This window comes from Sceloporus undulatus, chromosome 8 (genome assembly GCF_019175285.1).
Source record: "Sceloporus undulatus isolate JIND9_A2432 ecotype Alabama chromosome 8, SceUnd_v1.1, whole genome shotgun sequence".
In the NCBI taxonomy this organism is placed as follows: Eukaryota; Metazoa; Chordata; class Lepidosauria; order Squamata; family Phrynosomatidae; genus Sceloporus; species Sceloporus undulatus.
Genome location: NC_056529.1, coordinates 31,707,642 through 31,726,978, shown reverse-complemented (window position 1 = coordinate 31,726,978; position 19,337 = coordinate 31,707,642). Strand labels below are relative to the sequence as shown.

The window sequence follows — 19,337 nt, the reverse complement described above, 5'->3', positions numbered from 1 at the left end:
ATAGACACACACTGTGTGACCCTGGGTTGGGAGGAGTGATTTCCATGTTAATCTGTGTTAATCTGTGAAGCCACAGATGCCACCAAAAAGTCAGAAACAAACTCTTCTAGAACATGGCCACAGAGCCCGAAAAACTCACATTGCTGCTGTCAAATATTGGTTCATCCTGATAAGAGTTCTTTCTTTCTTGTCACTGCTCAGTGTTAATATACACATACACACAAGTCTTTGACGGATCAGATAACATCAGCTGGTCCTTCCAAGACTGGATTCCAGGATGGCAGTTTGCAACTGCAAGGCCAAACAAAAAAGGTCTAAGAAAGCCAGTTCAGTTACAAACAAATTATAACCTCATTAAGGTAACGGACACCAAAGAAGTTTGCCTGGCAAGCAAACCACCTCTGGATGAAGCAGAAATTACGTTGCCCAGTAATGGGCCCAAGACAACCAGTGTGGTCTAGTGGTTTGAGGGTTGGACTAGGACTCTGGTGACCAGGGTTCGAATCCTGTCTCGGCCATGAAAACCTATTAGGTTACCTTGGGCAAGTCACACTCTCTGAGCCTCAGAGGATGGCAGTGGCAAAGACAAACCCCTCTGAAGAAACGTGGCAAGAAAACCCCATGATAGGCCTTAGGGTCACCATAAACCGGGAACAACTTGAAAGCACACAACAACAACAACAAACTTTTGTTAATCCTCCACTGAATTACAACCATAATGCACTTATACCATCACTTTTTTAAAAAAAAGAACTAATTACAAAGTGAGCGATTAGTGATTTTGCAACAAGTTAGGCCCAGGCTTTGAAAATGTCATTAATTGGTGTTCACACGCAGCCATGTGCTCTGGATAAAAGAGAGCAGAGGAATCCATTGTGACCGCCAGGCTTCCGCTGCACTCCAATTTGGCACACAAATGTTCCAGGGCCAACCCACTGGGAGAAATAATGAGGCCCAGAGGCCTGCATCCAACTGCGTCAGTTCAATCTGGCCTTCTGTCCAGAAAGAGAAGAATGAGAAATCGCCCTGGACAGGAGTGATCGATGCGTTAAGTGTAAGCTGGGGAGCTGGCCGGCTTCCCTCCGCTGTCAGAGATCACGGGGTTCGTGAAAAAGGAGAGCCTTGTGGGAGACAACCTGTAACCATGGAAATGCTTCTGCACATTGGTACAAGAACATTGAGGCTCACCATCCAGGTGCGATAATGATCTCTTTCCACTTGTGTCGAAACAGGTATGCAATCAAATGCAGAGCCGGAGGTTTGTTCCCCGCTCAGCCTTGTCTCCGGTCTGTGCACCAAACCTCAAAGCCCATGATCTTTGGGTCAGTTTAAATGCTGGGCTGCCAAGCAAATAAAGGACTTTAGCCCTGGAGGTGTTCCATGGGGCCGGCATGGAGCTTGAATGCACCGTTACCACCTGAGTTTTGGGAAAGGGCTTTTTTAAAACTGTAACTGCTGACATACTCTCTGCTTGCTCTTTTTTTAAATGTTCAAGCACAGTCACGCTGTAAGGTAGGTAAAGTTATGGTAATCATCCCATCCTAATAGGTCTCCCAGTATTACACTGATAGTCTAACCACTACAACGTATGGGATCTTTTACCCTCAGAATCAAAATGATGGGGCAGCTGTTTAGCTACATCTGAGGCTTCTCCATTCAACGACAGTTCACAGATCTGTTCTTCCAGGGGTTTGTTCTTGTGATCCATGTAACTCTGGCAAGACTTGTGAGCCCAAGATTTGTGAGCTTAAACTGGGTGTTGTCCACCAGTCTACCGGTCTCCATAGGGTTGTGTTAACATACCCTTTACCTGCTCTTGCTGAAATATGGGATTATCGGATGTACACTTGGCTATAGACTGAGGTTGTCACACAGATTGGATCTCTGCTTTCTGTGTAGCTCCCAGATGCAGTCTAAGCCCTGGTTTATTTCCCATGGAAATCCCCCCCCCAAATAATCCCAATTTCTCACTATCCAATCTTTCACATCTTTCTCCAAATGCATTTGAGGAAGTAGACTTAAGTCTACGAAACCTCATGCTGCCAACTTCTTTCTTTCAGTTAGTCTCAAAGGTACTACAAGATCTCTCTACGTAGCAGTCTTTCTCTTCTGTTAGCCTTGTGTGGTTCTTAAGGTTGCACTGGTTTGTGTGTTTGCTTGCACCTTTGCGTGTTTCTAAATAAAACTATTCCATTTAAAACTGGAGTCTTGCAGTAGTTGTTATGTTGTGCGCCTTCAAATCATGCCGACTTGTGGCAACCCTATCATCAGATTTTCCTGGCAAGTTTCTTTGTCATCTAAAGCTGAGAGTTTGTGACTTGCCCAAAGTCATACAGTGCGTTTACATGGCTGAGCCAGGATTCAGACCCTGGTTTAGTCCCAGTCCAACGCTCAAACCATTACAACATGCTGGCTCTCAGTACTGGTATACACAGGTATACAAGATCCCTAAAGTTACCCAACTTCTCACAGGCCTATTGAGCTAAATATTTCCCCAAATACCAAGGAGGCACCATAATTGTTGGTGGGAACCCAATTCTCCCCAACATTTGGGGTAACAATTGCCAGAGTGAAAACTGGAGAAGGCTCCATTACCTTTAAAGGTTGTACAGAAGAGGGGATTTCAGCAGATGTTGCTTGTCACCTGGTTGCATGACAAGCAACGCCTGCTGAAATTCCCTCTTCTACACAAATTTTAAAGGCACAGGAATTAATATCTAGTTTTCAGTATGGGACTCCTAGCTCTCCATCCATCCTCTCTCCTGCTTGTGCTAAACGCTCAGCATTATAAAACTAAGGGGTGTAGGATATGAGGGCGAGGTGCTTCGCACAGTATGGTTGCATCTATCATTGGAGACATTGGGACTTTGCCCACCCTTGACTAATGGGACTTGCCAAGCTGAGGAAAAGTACTGACTATGTAAGAAGCAGGCAGTGTAAAAAGAAAATCAATACGTTTCCGTCACTTCAAGGTCAGGCTGGATTTCCACATTCGTGCCTTGCTAAGAGGGAAAATTCTCTCTCCGCTGGCTGGTTTGCTCTCTCAGCAATCCTGCGGCATCTTTCTCAAGAGAGGAATTTGTGTCAAAAGGTGCACTTAAAAGTCCAATGAAAAATCGTGTCCCCATTCCATCCAAAAGAGGTAAACAGATGACCCCTATTCTCTGTTGGTGCAAGGATATGGCTTGGAGGAGATTGCATCCTGTTAGTGGCATGGATGGGTTTATGTTAACCATATGCCAGTGCAAGTCTATTCTTGGTCACTGTTCTCTTCCTTCCTCCACAGTGGCCAAAGCCTTCCTCTGACCTACAGTACATTTGCTTCAGCCACCTCAACCATCCTATGCTTGGTGGGGGAAGAATTGCAAAAGTGTCTGGCTATGTTTACATAGCCAGACATAAAATGATTGCACCAGCTGCTAAGACCTCTGGAGGAACCTGGCAGACATAAGTGCATAATGCAATAGCTTTATGTCTGGTGATAGGGGCATAGCCAGATACTTTTGTTCTCCATCAGGCATGGGATAACAGGAGTGTGAGGTTACTCATAGCTCTATGGTAAAGCTCCAGGTGGGAAATAAAGTTTTGCATGTGGCACAGCTGATTGTTGGAGGTTCAATTCCTGCTTGGCTATGAAACTTACTAGGTGACCTTGCGCAAGTTGCACGCTCTCAGCCTCAGGGGAAGGCAATGGCAAACCCTCCCTGAACAAACAGTAGCAAGAAAATCCTGTGATAGGGTTGCCGTAAGTAAGAAATGACTTGAAGGCATACAACAACAACAAATGTGGAACTGCTCCCTCAACACTGGGCTAAACAAGACTGTAGCCAAATACTGAAAAGGGTTAAAGAAGGAGGAAGAGGAAGGGAGGGGGAACAGGCTGTAAAAATTGAAAACATTGTTTATTTTTAAAAAATTAATACATTCCTTATACTATGCAGTGGGAGCCATTTCTATATTTTGTACAATATATATATATTTATAAATAAAATAGGTTAGAAAAGATTGTTCCAGCACCTAACAGTAACTGGAGAAATCCATGTCAGTGGCATGGTCAATCTGCCATGGTTTTTAACCCAAAATTTAAAGGAGCTAATCTGTTTGGGGGATTAGATTCGGCACTTTGAATTAAAGTTCATACTAAAACCCAGAGTGGGTTCACCATTCCACTGGCACGGAGGCCACCTGTCATCATTGCTTCCAGCATCTTTTTGTATCAGCTTCCATCTATGTCGAGGAGGGTTTCTTCTTCTCCCGGCCGGGGCTGTCAGTCCTTTCTCCAGAATCAACTCTAGTTTTGAGCTTCTCCTGGTTCTCTAGCACCAAGGCCCGGAGTTTTTGGTAGTCCAATGGAGCTTCCACAGCTAGGAAAGAAGAGAAATCAGCCGTGCATGGTTAGAAAAACAACAATATTCTCCTTATTTAATGTCAGCTTTCATTACAGAATCATAAGAGTTGGATAGCACCCCAAAGACCATTTAGTTGAACCCTCATTCAGTACAAAAATCCATAACGAAAACATCCCTGACAGGTGGCCATCCAACCTCTGTTTAAAATTTCCAAAGAAAAAGAATCAACCACTTTCCAAGGTAGTTTATGCACTGCTGAACAGTGTCTGTTCCTTTTTTTAACTTCAGTAAGACAAACAGAAATATAATGATCAATGCAGAGAAACAGAAGACAAAAACAAAAAATGAAGAATGAGAGACCTCTTCCACAAGATCCAGGAACTCAAAGGGAAGTTCAAACCAAGGGTAGGCCCCACCACTGCTGCAAAACATGACCTTTTGGGCCTGTTACCCTTCCCTCATCCTGACCTACCTCGCAAGGTTCTTAGGAGGATAAAGTCAGGTGGAAGGAAGCCATCCCCCTTGACATGACTAATAAATAAATAACTACTCACAAGGCTCTGTATAATCTGCAAAGGGATCCACGCTGAGGGTCGGTGGTGCTATTTTGATGGGCTCCACCTTTTTCAGTGCAGCAGAGCCTCCCAAAAATGGGTTCAGCATGGGGACCGAGTCCAGCTCCCCCTCCACATCCTTGTAGTGCAAGAAAGACTCGATCAGCAGAAGGTTGTTGCTCTTCTTCTCAATAATACCTGTAGAGTTGCAAGGATGTGTAAGAGCAGGGGCAGGGGTTCTGTGAGCCAGCATGGTCTAGTGCTTTACGTGTTGGACTAGGACTCAGGGAGACCAGGGTTCAAATCCTTGTTTATCCATGGGAAATCATTGGGTGGCCTTTGGGCAAGTCCCACTCTCTCCGCTTCAGAGGAAGGCAAGGGCAAACTTCTCTGAACAAATCTCTCCAAGAAAACCCTTGGATTGGGTCACCATAAGTTGAAATTAGTTTTAAGGCATACAGTAGTAGCCTCAGCAGAAACGACAAGAAGGAATCACGTGGTTCACCAGATGTTGTTGGACTACTGCTTCCAGTAATCCTTGCCAGAATAGGCAATGGTGACCAACATTGGGAGATGCAGTCCAAAGACAGCTGATGGACTACACAATTCTCAGCCTTGTACAATAAGGAAATCTTTTATGCCTAAATCCAGCTGGCAGTCTCAGTTGGGCCAATGGAAGTTATATATGTGTTGACTTACCATTTTCCTGTTGATTCAATGGATCTACACTAGTTGGGACTAACTAAATTGAAGACCATTTCCCCTCCAACACACTGAAAGTTCGGCAGTCTAGAATGATTTAGCAGCACAAGAGGTACAGGATTCAGCAGGAGGGGGAACAGAGCTTAGAAATGTTGTTTTAGACCACAACTCCAAGCATCCCCAGCCAGCGTACCCACAGCATGGAGGTTGTAGTAAAACATTTCCAGCTAAAATAGTTCAGAGTTTTTGGTTTGAACTTTTTGTCAATGGACCTTGCCAGAAAATGTAACTGAAATACAACATCTCTGAAAGTGAATTTGGACCTCCAGCAAAACCATAATTTCTCCGAAGATGCCACCCACAGATGCTGGTGAAACATCAGGAATAAACTCTTCTAGAACATGGGCGCATAGTTTGAAAAACCCACAAAAAACATGGATACAAAAAAACCCATATTGAGGGAAGGTGTGTAGGGACGCCAGTCAATGCCAAGTGACTATTGCCACAGTGGCGGAAGCTGCTTATAGTGGAGAATCGACACATCCAAAACATGGTACCTGTCTTTACTGTGCCCACAGTTGCAATCTGTAAATTATTGTCACTCTTGTCCTAAGCTTCTCTGAAACTGAACTTGGCTCTCAGGCAGAAAGAGGCTCCCATCTTTGCCTATAGAGAGCTCTTGGGTAACTCTCAGAACCCTCCTTGTGCCCACACAAGGCAGGATGCCCAAAACACCCATGGAAGCTGCTCAGACTGCTCACGCACTTAAATGAGCCAACAGATTTTGGTCCGTGATGTCCCCACTCTCGCCCAGGTGTTCCTTGATCTTGGTAGCATCGCAGTCCAGCTCCCTGAAGAGGAGGTCCACCAAGGATTTCAACTGGTCCAGGATCTTCCGGCTCTCCTTCAGCTTTAGCTCGGCCCAGTTGGCACCTTCGGTTGTCTTCTGCAGCTGTTCCTATCAGACAAAGCAGATGGGCTCCTTGGATAGGGTATCATGGAATAGGACAGAAGACAGGGAGATCCTGATCTTGGATACATTACTGTTCTGGATAATAACTGCCAGAATCCCTCAGCCAGGGGTGTCATTAAGGGGGTGCAAAGGATGTGGTTTACACCAAGTGACACCCTAAGATGGGGTGATTCCAGATCCCAGATGCCCCAGCCAACTTGGCCCGAAGCCAGGACGTATGGGAGCTGAAGGCCAAAACATCTGGAGGACCAGCAATTGGGAACCACTGGTCTTGAGCTAACCAAAGTCCTACAACTTTGATCCCTTGTCTGACCAAGTCACCCTTGAGTGTTAGTTGTATCGTATGGATTCCTGTTTATGGTCAGGACAGGGCAACTAGACGGTGAACCAAAACCACTTCCCATTCATCCCTACATGCCCCTCCAACCTACTTCCAGTTCCTTCAGCTTGTTGTGGGCTTCATCTTCATCCTTCTTCTGCTTGGCTATCAGTCGGTTGGTTTCATTCTGCAAACACAGAGGTGCGTCAACTTAAAAGCAACCACAACACGCAGCTTGTTCACCAGCCTCAGCTTTGCTTGGGACTTTGAGAAAAGAGTGCACAGAAATGTGTGTCTAAGAGGGCTGTGAAATGAAAAGGCAGTGCCACCCTGGGCTGCAGAAATAACAGGACAGCTATAGAAGCTGGCCACTATAGCTGTACTTTGTGTTGCTTCCAGACTGGAACTAGGACTTCAGAGGGTTCATCTGCACTGCAGAAATAATGCAGTTGGACGCTACATTAAGTGCTGTAGCTCCATCCTATGCAATTCTGGGATTTGTAGTTGTATAAGGTCTTTCACCTTCTCTGGTGCCTACAAATCCCAGGATTCCACTGGAGGCAGCCATAGCAATTAAAGTGGACTAATAATGCTACAACGATGTGGTGCAATCTTGCCCTTTGTTATACTTTGGACATGTCATATCCAGCAACTCAATGGAAAAGATGATGCTTGGCAAAGTGGAAGGCAGTAGAAAAAGAAGACCACATTATAGATGGATTGATTCTATCAAAGAAGCTATGGTTGACCATTGCAAGACCTGAGCAGGGACAGCTGATGACCGGAGCTCTTGGAGGTCTCTCATTCATAGGGTCACCATAAGACCAAGTCAACACGATCGAGAAAAAGAAGAACAACACAACAAAAGAGACTGACCTGAGTGTCTTCGATAATTTTCTGCAGCCGATCATTCTCATTGATGAGCTCGGTGATGTAGCTGAAGAGAGCAAAATTCTTCTCCTCCTTGTCAATGAAGTCGTCTACCAGCTGGTCAATGTCACCATCTTCTGTCAGATCCAACAAGCGCTGGTATGCCTTCTCGTAATTCTGCAATGTTTCCCCTTTGGTCTTGGCCCTCTTCCTTGCCTTGAGAGCTAAAAACAAAGGAATACGCAGAGGGACCACTTCAGTTTGAGGATACTAACCAAACTAGATATTCGTTGTGCAAAATAATTAGTTCTGCAATGAAGCTCCTGCTACTGTTACTGCAGTTTAAGTCTCTCTTATCCGGAATTACAAAATCCAAAATGTTCTCAAAACCAATTATTTTTTCCATGGGGGGCTGAGATAATGACATCTTTGCTTTCTATGGGATCAATGTACGCAGACTTTGGTTCATGTACAAAATTATCATTTTGTGCATGAAACAAACTTGGTGCACCTTGAACCCGTAGAAAGCAAAGATGTCACAATCTCAGTCACCCATGGGGGAAAAATGTTGGTTATTGGAACACGTATAAGGTGTATATAAATGCAGAATGGTGTATAAGGTGTATATTAAACATAAATGATTTTTGTGTTTGGACTTGGGTCCCATCTCCAAGATATCACATTATATATGTATATGTAAATATAGGTATTCCAAATTCCTCAAAAAATCCCAAATCCAAAAGTTACCCACAATTCTGTAGGGTGGAACCATGGCAGTTTGAGGCTGTGTCCACACTACAAAAATAATGCAGTCTGACACTATTTAACTACCATTGCTCAATGCTGTGGAATTCTGGGAACTGTGGTTTTGTGAGATATTTAGCCTTCAGAGTGCTGTGACAAGCTACAGTACCCAGAATTCCATGGGATGGAGCCCCAATAGTTAAAGTGGTGTCAAGCTGGATTATTCCTGCAATGCGGATGCATCCAAAGTGGTGCCAGACTGTATTACCTCTACAGTAGATGCACCCCTTATCTCAAAATGCGAAAATAGCAAATGCGCATTCTTTCTCTTCATATCATGGTACCTTCTTCCTTTTTGGCTTGCTCCTCAAATTCAGAGCGGTCCACCATTTTCATGAACATAAAGGCCCTCAGCTTGGTCTCATGGTTATAGATCCGTTCCAGGTCTCGAAACTCGATGTTGAATGACGCAAGGTCTTTGGCGCGCCGTTCCTTCATGGCAGAGATTCTTGCAAGGGCTTCCGTCCTGAAATGGGGGACAGAAAACCAAGGACTTGGAGAATGGTGGGATGTATGTGAATGCACAAAAACAGGGTCGGATTAAGAAATCTAGGAGTCTATCTGAGCTAAGCATAACTCTGTCCTACTTAGTCCTGGAAGCAGCAGTTTGGGGAATTCTCCAACATGGTGGTGTAGTTTAAGTGTTAGAATTTGATTCCTTCCTCAACCGTGGAAACTCACTTTGTGACCCTGGATGAATCACACACTCTCAGCCCCTGAAAACTATGTAATAGGGTTGCCTTAGGGTCACCATAAGTCGGAAATAGCTTGAAGGTACACAACAACGAGCGCACCTCCTACCAAACAACAGCATGAGAGAACTCAGGCAGAAAATGTGAAGTCCATCACTAAATTACAAACCCCAGGATTCCATGGGATAAAGCCATGGCAAGCTGGTATCAAAGTGCTATATTCCCTTGGGCAAGTCACACTCTCTCGGCTTCAGAGGAAGACAATGGGAAACCTCCTCTGAACCAAGAAGGCCTTGTGATAGGTTCGCCTTAAGGTTGCCATAAGTAAGGGAAGAACATGAAGGCACACAATAAGAGAAACAAGGACTGTGTACCCTGAACCACAGCTTTGGTGCCCCTCTGTTTCTTACCTTTGCTCATAAGCCAGCATTGACCGCTCGATGGAGAAGTCTATGGTTTTCCGTTGCTGGTCCAGCTGCCTGTACAGCCTCCAGTAAATGCCATCAAAGACAGACTTCTGGATCTGCAGGTTGTCTATATCTTCGCGGAGCTTGGCGTTGATGGTCAAGAGTATGTCAAAATGGACTGTTAACTGGGGTGAGAGAAAGGGAGGAAAGTTTGAAAGGTAGTAGGAATGAGGCCGCATGACTAGAGAAGGGTTCACTCTAGGATTCTCGAGGTCCTCCAGCATGACCTTTCCGCAGATGTTGGCCATAGAGTAATGCTGAGGACTTAGAGATTCCTTGGGAAAACATATTAATCAAATATGTCAATAATCAAATCTGCAAAAGTCAAAGCCACCAACGTGAAGGGCCGACTGTAATGGGAGTTTCCAAGTGTGGCCCAAAGCTAGCCCAATGTACAGCACATTGCCTTGGGGTTACCAGCGCATGTTCTGCCATCTTTAGGACTTCCAATTCTAGGAAGGGGCCTGGACTACAAATGCCAGAATTTCACGGACCGTGCAGTAACTTTTCTACACTCTGAACTACTATAGTTAGTAGAAAAGGAACCAATTCAGCATGCTCCATGGCTTGGTTTTAAATCCAATAATAATAATAATAATAATAATAATAATAATAATAATAATAATACTGTATTTGTACCCTGCCTCTCCCTATTGATAGAGGTGGCTTGTATACATAAAACATATTACATAATACACAGAATTCATAAAATAACCAGTAACATAATTTAAATCCTCTATCCCCATATCCAAACAGGCAAGAAGAAAGGTTAGAGGCTTTGGAGAAGCAGATGCCGCGACGCAAAGCAGCGCACCTGGTGGAGGCGGTTATCCAACAGGTAAATCCGTTTCTGGAGCCGCTTTCCTTCATACTCCTGCCTCATTCGGATCACAAGGATTTTTTGCTTCTTAATCTTCCCTTCCAGTTGTAGTACCTAAAATAAAAATATTAAAAAAGAAGAAAGGCAGTAAGAGTCTTCTATCCATAGTCAAAGAGCGTCAGGGGTGTAGCAACAGTGTGTATTTGGGGACTTTATATTCTTGGACCCTATTTCCCCCCCATATATCCATATGGACATCATGCCCCAAATATTGGGCCCACCTTATCATGTATTCTTTTACAAACTCATCTTCCATCTCTCGTTTCAGAAGTCATTTGTATGCTTTTTACATGACATGGTCATCATCTTTACACAAGCCTAAATAAAACACATTGTCTCTGACCTCTATGGCTGCATTTCTCTTGTCTCCATTAAATCTGTCCTTAAGTTGCATATAAGCAAAGCAGCTAAGATCTTTGCCTTTGTGCAAAAACATCTCTCTTGACCTAAGCCTCCAACTGTCTTGTTTAAAAGATAAAAGATAACCAGGCAAACATCTCCAATTTTTAACCCATTATTTCATTTTAAAAGGCTTCCTGTAGTATGGAAGCCAATATGATCTTAGGAAAAAGGCCTCTGTTTATACTTAGCAAAACTAGTAGCAGATCCTTTCTAATACAAGTTGAGACTCCCTTATTGGAAATGCTTGGGACCAGAAGTGTTTGGGACTTTCTTTTTTGGATATTGGAATACTTGTATTTTCATAAATGGATATAATGAGGATATCATGATCATTTCTGATCTGGCTTGGAAGTGATCCGTAAACAAACTCACCAGCATCTGAATGACAGAAGTTTTCATTTTGTATGTGTGTATGTGTGTATAAGGTTTTGTGGACTGAGAAACCAAAAGTAACAGCCAGACATTTGGAAACTAGGGAGGGCAGCACCAATATACTGTATGCTTCCACACAATGCCAATTCCCCTCTGGCAAAACCAAAACCAAACTTCTCATAGCAATACCTTGCTGTCCAGTTCCGCCAGCAAAGCCTTTGTGGCCCTGATGCAATCGTTGCATTTATCCTTGGCGTGAAGAAGGAATTTGAGGGTCAGGCAGTTTTGCTCATCCATGAATAAGTTTTGGGGGGACAGGATCAGACTCTGGATTAAATTGATCTCCTCGTTCTCTTGCTTCAGGACATGGATCTGTTTTCTTTGGGGTCAAAGCATAGAGGGAAAGAAAGGATACATGAGTGGTAGGTACATCAGTGTCCACCACCAGAGTACCAAGCTGGGTACTCATTTTACCAACCAACAAAAGGATGCAAGGCTAAGTGAACCTTGGAGCGCTGCCTGGGATCGAACCCACAACCTTGTGGTTGGGAACAGTTGCAGGAGTGGCATTTAACCACTGTGCCACTAGGACTCCTTGGTAACCATCTTTCTGGGGGCAATTGGTTTACAGATTGCAAACTGCTTAGAGAGCACCAAGTTGTTTAGTGGTCTAGAAATGTAAATGCTAAATGCTCATTGTGACGATGCCACACGACCCTTTCATTTTTCTTTCTTCGTTGCAACAGACTAGCAGGTCTAACCTCCTTTGGAAAGCCTTAAAACTCTGCCCCACTCACTCTTGCTGGTGCAGCAGTTGTTCGGTCTTAAACCCAAAAGACTTCCGGTTCTCCATCATGATCCGGAACTGTTGCTGCAGCTTCCTCAATTCGATGTCCGCCATAATCTCCCGCTCCTTCTCGGTGTAGTCCGAAAGCTCACCCTGGTTGTGGGCTCCTCTTTGGCGCTGGAGGTTAGCATTACAGAAAGAAGAGAAAGACAGAAGGGGATGTGGGTGCGTTTCCATTTTAACAATGAAGCATTGGGTGGGTTCCGCTATCTAGCCTTTTTTTTACTTCAATAAAATAGAAGAGAGTTTGAAGTGGAGAATCTAGCATCAGGAACATGGGCACCTTATTCTCTGTGCCAGCCTTCCTCAGCATGGTGCCCTTTTACTGAGCTGGGTTACAACTAGGGTAACCCAGTCTTTTATATTTGCATCTTGTGCAAATTGTTATAATTAGGCCTATTAGTAATTTGCATTCTGATTTTGCAAATTCAACACATGAATCGGCACTGCAGAAATGATGCAGTTTGACACCTCTTGAACTGCCACCGAGGTCACGAAACGACCAAATCCCACAACAGAAAAGGGACTGTATCTCATGCAACCGGTGTGACCTCCCCAGAAATTTTAAACCCAAAACAGGGCAACCTGACACAGGTGAAGTTACTTCTTTTGGTCACTGGTTTTTCTGGGTCCCGCACCGTGAAACAATCTGGAAACCAAGTGGGTTGCCATTGAAAAGCAAGGGACAATATCGTGCGCCAGCAGATGCTTCTCGTTTTAAGGACATTCAAGGGAGCATTTTGCAATCACAGGAATTACCCAGGCTTTTGATGCCGGATTCATCTTTCCTTTGGTTACAACTAAAGACAATTCTGTCACGGAAATGGGCTAATCCTCCTCAAAGCGAAGCCAGCATCCTGAAAAGAAGAGCAAATGGGAAAGGGGTCTATGTCAGCAGATCATCTCCATCCGGTCCTAAAGAAGACCTCCATCATCACCATCATCATCATCACTTTCTTCCCGCCTATCTATATGTTTGCTATAGGATACATTCATCCCAGGAAACTCTCCCAAAGCTGCCAACTCCTTTCTTTCCCTCAAAGGTGCTACAAGATCTCTCTGCATATGGATTTTACAGACTACTATTTGCATGTAGAGGTCTTGTAGCACACCTTTGAGACTCACTGAAAGGAAGAAGTTGGCCACCGGAGCTTTCCATGATTAAAGTCTACTTCCTCAGATGCATGCTGAAGCTCATGCTGCCAACTTCTTTCTCGCAGCGAGCCTCAAAGGTGTGCTGCAAGTTCTCCCTACAAGCCAACAATCCAGCTCAACAACATTTGCAGAGCCCCACACACCCCTGCCTTGTTATTGGACTGCAGCTCCCATCCTTCCCTACCACTGCCTCTCCTGGCCAAGGCTGCTGGGACCTGCAATCCAACAAAGGCCTCTGGAGGAGCCTGGAAGCTAAGCCTGGTTGCAAGAGCCAGGCTCCAAGGTTAATCCTAGGCGCAGCTGCTGCCTTTGTTAAGGCTCCTCTATTAGAAGGAGAACCTCAGAGCATTCGAATGCAGACAATGGAAAGTCCGTTTCTACAAAGGCAGCAGCAGCAGTTCGGAGGTTCCAGGAGGAAGGCAGCGCAGGGAAGGGGAAGGGCGCCGCCTGGTGGACGAGGTCCGACATGACAGCTTGAGTCTCCCTTCTCCAAAATGCTGGGCAGCAGAAATATTTGTGTGTGTGTGTGTGTGTGTATTGGGGGGGATTCCCCTCTTTTTTCCAGGACCTGGCTTCCACTTGCACTTTCTGTCCAGGAGGAATTCCCAAGTGTTCTCCATCCAAGTGACCAAGGCATCCTCTTTTTCCAGGACCTGTTCTACATTTCAACCTTCTGTCCAAGGAATTCCCAAATGTCCTCCATTCAAGTGACCCAGGTGTCCTCCTTTTCCAAGACAACCTACATTTCAACCTTCTGTCCAGGAGGAATTCCCAAATGTCCTCCATTCAGGGTGACCAGCTGTCCTCCTTTTCCAGGACCTAGCCTACATTTCAACCTTCTGTCCAGAAGGAATTCCCAAATGACCTATCCAGAGTGACTCAGATGTCCTCCTTTTCTAGGACGTGTCCTCCACTTCAACCTTCTGCCCAAGAGGAATTCCAAAATGTCCTCCATCTTGAGCATGACCCAGAAGCATGACTTTACATTTCCATGAGTGTTTTTCATTTTCATCGGGTCGTGTCCTACATTTGTCTTGACTGTCCTACGCATTGTAGTGCCTTGTCCTCTGGTGCGGTTGTGACATCTGCTCACGTCACCCTAATCTGGAAATGCTTGACTTTGCATATATGTATGTGTGCATTTGTGTGTGTTGTGTGCCTTCAAGTCATTCGCTGTCACAAGATTTTTTTCCCCCCATTTTAATATTTTATTGTATAAACCACAGTACATTTTACTGTGTTATTGTCATTATTTACAGAGCATTCATTTCACAACTAAAACTACCAAGAACATTTCAATAAACGCCCACTGAAACTGGTTTATTGTTCCTTGATAGGACCATCTTTGCAGTCCTCATTTGGGAGGCTACTGCCACACTATAGAATGGATGCAGTTTGACACCACTTTAACTGCCATGGCTCCATCCTATGCAATCCTAAGATCGGTAGTTTGTTGCGGCACCAGAGCTCTATGACAGAGAAGGCTAAATAATGCCCTAAACTACAAATCCCAGAATCCCATAGCATTGAGCTATGGCTTCGGATCAAGCAAAGGTTTAGGATTAAGTGCCTGACAGCACTGGTTTTGGTCCAATATACATAATGCAATTTGATACCGCTTTTAACAGCCATGACAGTTTCCATTGCATTCCATAGCACTGAACCATGGCCATTAAAGTGGTGTCAAACCACATTATTTCTACAGCGCAGATGAGACTGCTTTCATTTCAAGATGTGTCTACACTGCACCACCCTAGCAGTCTGATAGCACTTTAACTGCTAGGGCTCTTTGTATTTTGGGGGAGGAACTTGGATTTCTCTAATCCACCGCATTGAACTCCAATACAGTGCTAGAGCTCTCTTGCAGAGAATCAAAGGACAGAGCCAGGAGAGTTAAGGCGGTATCAAAGTGCCACAGTTTTGCAGTGTGTATGCACCCTCCACTTGGCCGCTTCAAAACGTATACTATGGAAACAACATCACAAACGCAAATAAACACTTTGAACAGGTTTACCTTCCAAGGTTGCTGTGAACGTTCAGAACTGTCCGCAGACATTTTGCTTCCAGAGGCAAAGAACAGGAAGGAAGGCGCGGAAAGCTGTAAATCCTTATTCAAAGGAGTTGTGTGAACCCTGGATATTATTCTTAGGCCCCATGTATGCTTATGAAACTCATATCCGTCAAGATAAAAACAATGATGTATACATTACACTTAGCAAGCCATAACATAATAATAATAATAATAATAATAATAATAATATTTTTTATTTATAGACCGCTATTCCGAAATGATCATAGCGGTGTACAGTAAAATTGCAAAACAATAACACATTTCTGAATATGTTTAAGTTGCTTATCTGAACCTGTACAGGTTTTTAAACAATCAGTTTACTATGAAGAACACGCAACTGCTCCTAGACAGATCTCTCTTATTTCATTGTAATCCAGTTGTCTATCTCAAGATCAACATGCTCACTGTATGGAGGTTCGGCTTGCTAGATCCACATAGATGATTTATATTATCGCCATACCCTCCAACATTTCACATAGGCAAACTGGGGGCACATGTGGCCAAGCAACATGAGACTGGGATCAAGATGACAAAACTTATCAATGAAGAAGACAACCCAGGCTTCAGCTGTCTGCTTTTGACTGAGTCTACTGGGAAGCACACGATTCTGTCCCTTCTTCTCCTTCCCCCTCAATGAGTTGAGTGAGAACTAGTGCATATACTTGCCTGTAAGTCGGCCGCATGTACAAGTCGAGGGCAAGTTTTGAGGCCAAAATTATGGATTTTGCTATGACCCATGGATAAATCGAGGGCAGAACTTAGGGGTACAGTATATGACAACACATCTAAAGGATGAAGCAAAGGAAAAGAATGACAAAGGACTTACAAAATCTCAGCAGACCTAACTCTTTGTGTTTATTCTCAAGGCTGGATGAATGAGAAAGTAATGGGGGTTGGTGCTTCCAGGACAGATTATACTCTTGCTTTCCACCACGGGATGGTTCCTTCTTTTAAATAAGAGTTTAAATAGATACATTACATTACATTGACCCATGGACAGGCAACTGTTTCTGTTTGCTTTTGGGTGGCTGGGAGGATCAGGGCCAAAGAAAAAGGACAAATGAGAGGGAATGGAAGCGGTAGAGCCGCTCTGGTTGTGCTGCCAAAACCACATCTTTCCTGAACTATAGGTCACACTCTGCCCCACACTTGCTCACCGATCTACACTCCCTGTGTGTTTATTTTAAAAATGTCAGTCTCAACAAGTACACTCATCCCTCCATATTTGTGGCTCTGATATTTGCGGATTTGATTATTCACAGATTATATGAATATGTTCTCTCTAGGAATATCTAGGTCCTCCAGTGCAACTCTATGGTCAACTTTAACCAAAAGTTGCACCAAAAGACATAGAGATTCCTAGAGAGAACACTCTACTAGGCATTTGTAGCTCCTCCAGCACAACTCTATGGTCAGTGTCTGTCGGACGTTGACCACAGAGTTGCACTGGAGGACCTAGAGATTCCCAGAGAGGTGTCCTCTCAGGTAAAAACATGGTGTTTTTGTTATTTGCAGTTTTTCCATATTCACGGGGGTCTTGTGCCCCTAACCCTAGCGAATATAGAGGGACAAGTGTACTGTCTTTCTTATTCCTGAGCAGAACAGTACCAATGCCCAAACTGCCACCAAGTGCAAAGAATTTCAGGGACTTTTGGGCAGCTGTGGGGTGTCACTGTATAACCCTGCAAAACCACATAAAGAATTCTACCCAGAGCTTCTTTTTTTCTTTCTTTGCTCAGACTTTCAGTGTTTACATTGACTGGAGGTTACGGGAAATGTGGTTCGAAAGAAAAAGTTGTTTTCAATGCTCTGATTAATTCCATAGCAAGTGCAAGCATATCAGGCAAAGGGACTGGAAAGTGGTTATCTGCATCCCCACCTGAGAACAAAGGTTAGGAATATAAGTTCTCCCTGCCGAAGTCCCAAGTTCAGCTCTTGTTTCTCCATTCTCCATCCTGACATCCTCTTTCCCTTTCCAACAATACCTCTCTCATGTCCTTTTCTCCAAAGAGCTGCACATTTCTTTTTTTAGGCCACATAGAAACACTGGGCAGCTGGGGTGTTTCTGGGATCTTCCTCTTTCCTGGGCCCAAGTCACATCCTCTAATATTTCACAGAGGAAAATGAAAGCCAAACAAAACCAGAATGGGATGAAAATGGCAGAAGTTATTAATGAAAAAGAAAACACAAGCTAGGAGAGGCTGCAGCAGTTTGCTTTTGCCTGAGCCTACTAGGAAAGGGAAGACTCCACTCCTCCTCTCTTTTCTCCTTTCTGAGTTCAGGGAGAACCGCTTTTGCACTTCAAACTGAGCTTGCAGGAAATGAATTAACAAAGAAAGGGAGGAAAGGAAGGAGGAGAGAGAAACGGGGACATTTTAAAAGCAGCTGAAAAAGTGGGACAGCAGAGGATTAATCAGAGGATTAAACTCTGTCAAACAGGGACAACTGGAGGGAATGCAAACTACAAATATCAACTTACAGTAGCATTTTCATGAGTTGCAAATAATTCATGGAAACCTGAAGGAAGGAAGGGGTGCTATGCTTTTAGGAAGAAAGGATCCAGCCACAAAGTACAATTCTAAAACTAAAGAACAGTGGATGAAATGTTTCCCAAAGGCAACCAATAACAATGATTAAAAGCATTGATAATAGCTCGAAAACCAGCACCCCGCCAGAGGCATGCTGCTGATGGTCTTGGTATCTAGTCATAAACTTTATTCTAGGGAGGTTGAGTTCGGTCTGAGTGAACCCACTAAGCCGGCGTGGTCACAAACACCATTTTGGAGGAGTACACAAGATCCACAATGTAGGCAATGAGGTTGAAGTAAGTCAGGAAGGTCAGTCCTAGGCGGTTGTTCCACGCGGCGCATTTTGAGGACTCACACGAAGAAGGCCTTGGAAAGTTTCTAAAGCTATATAGGGGCCATATGACAGCAGCCGTCAGGTACATGAGGACAGCCAAGATGTTGAAGCCCACAAGGACCTTCTCCAAGGGGAAGGGCAGGGAGGCGAGGCAACGTCCGACTGTGAGGATGATGATGAGCAATGTGACGATGAAGCAGATACAATAGACAGCCAGGCACCACTGCAGGCCAGGGAAGAATCTATAGTATGCGCTGTCGGTCACCAAGGAAAAGATGAGACAAGCCACGTAGGCCTCAAACACCTTCAGGAGGCCAGGAACAGTTGCAAGGAAGCTGCTGACCTCTCCTTCTTTGGCTCGCGTCAATCCCACTTCGACAGCGTAGGCGATGAAACAGAAGCAGGACATGGCCGTAGCTGCAGCCTGGTAGCTGCAGCTGGAACAGACGGGAATATAGATTGACGGGTAGATGATGGAGGAGGTGAAGATCATGAGAGCAGCCAACATGGAGAAGGCAGATGTAAAGTCTGGCCAGGAGAGAGGCACAGACTCGGTTAAACCGACAAGCTCCACAACCACCACCAGGATGGAGATGCTGAAGCAGAAGCACCATGTGAACATGGACCAGGCCCCGTATGAGCCATAGTAGGTGTGGGAGGCTGCCACGAGGCTGAAGGTTATGCAGGAGAGGATGATCTCCAGTAAGCGGACAATCCCCAGCGGAGAGATCAGGGAGCGGACGTTGGGTTCCAGGGTTGGCATCGTGCCCCCAGCACCAAAGAGCCACCGCAGGCACAGATACGCTGATGGTGGGGTGGCAAAGTATGGCGAGGCGAGGAGGAGATTAGCACGGTGTGGAGTGAGGGACCGGAATGAGGCTGTGAAGCTGTTTGCACTCTGGATGTGTGACCTGCCCTGAGGAAGAGAAACGCCCAGTTGGAGTGGAAGAGATTAGCCTTGCTGGGGGAGGAACCCTGGAGTTCGAGGAGGAAACTACACCAGGCCCATGTTGGCCAA

General features: G+C 44.8%; 2 protein-coding genes across 3 annotated transcripts; both read right to left on the bottom strand.

Moving 5' to 3' along the window:
* Positions 1 to 3,932: 3,932 nt before the first annotated feature.
* On the bottom strand, positions 3,933 to 16,751 carry CCDC63 (coiled-coil domain containing 63). Of its 2 annotated transcripts, none has more exons than XM_042480695.1 (12): positions 16,284 to 16,751; positions 12,991 to 13,088; positions 12,182 to 12,348; positions 11,574 to 11,763; positions 10,545 to 10,664; positions 9,674 to 9,855; positions 8,856 to 9,037; positions 7,774 to 7,991; positions 7,010 to 7,084; positions 6,371 to 6,563; positions 4,904 to 5,101; positions 3,933 to 4,364 (listed from the first exon to the last, which is right to left on the bottom strand). In XM_042480695.1, the coding sequence occupies exons 2-12, from the start codon at positions 13,012 to 13,014 to the stop codon at positions 4,228 to 4,230; spliced, it is 1,686 nt and encodes a 561-aa protein (XP_042336629.1). In that variant the 5' UTR covers positions 13,015 to 13,088; positions 16,284 to 16,751; the 3' UTR covers positions 3,933 to 4,227. The 2 variants fall into 2 exon arrangements, with proteins under 2 accessions (XP_042336629.1, XP_042336628.1); XM_042480694.1 differs by lacking the exon at positions 16,284 to 16,751 and adding an exon at positions 15,401 to 15,608.
* A 166-nt stretch (positions 16,752 to 16,917) lies between these two features.
* LOC121914549 (myeloid-associated differentiation marker-like) lies at positions 16,918 to 19,201 on the bottom strand. The gene has a single exon (XM_042438046.1). It carries the CDS (start codon positions 19,080 to 19,082, stop codon positions 18,210 to 18,212), a length of 873 nt encoding a protein of 290 aa, XP_042293980.1. The 5' UTR covers positions 19,083 to 19,201; the 3' UTR covers positions 16,918 to 18,209.
* Between the last annotated feature and the right edge of the window lie 136 nt (positions 19,202 to 19,337).

Coding starts and splice junctions, on each gene's coding strand:
- CCDC63 (XM_042480695.1), bottom strand. CDS start 13,014: ATGAATCCGGCATCAAAAGCCTGG. Junction 9,038..9,673: donor ATGCTGGCTTATGAGCAAAG/GTAAGAAACAGA, acceptor CCCCCATTTCAG/GACGGAAGCCCTTGCAAGAA. Junction 6,564..7,009: donor ACAAGCTGAAGGAACTGGAA/GTAGGTTGGAGG, acceptor TTTGTCTGATAG/GAACAGCTGCAGAAGACAAC.
- LOC121914549 (XM_042438046.1), bottom strand. CDS start 19,082: ATGCCAACCCTGGAACCCAACGTCCGCTCCCTGATCTCTCCGCTGGGG.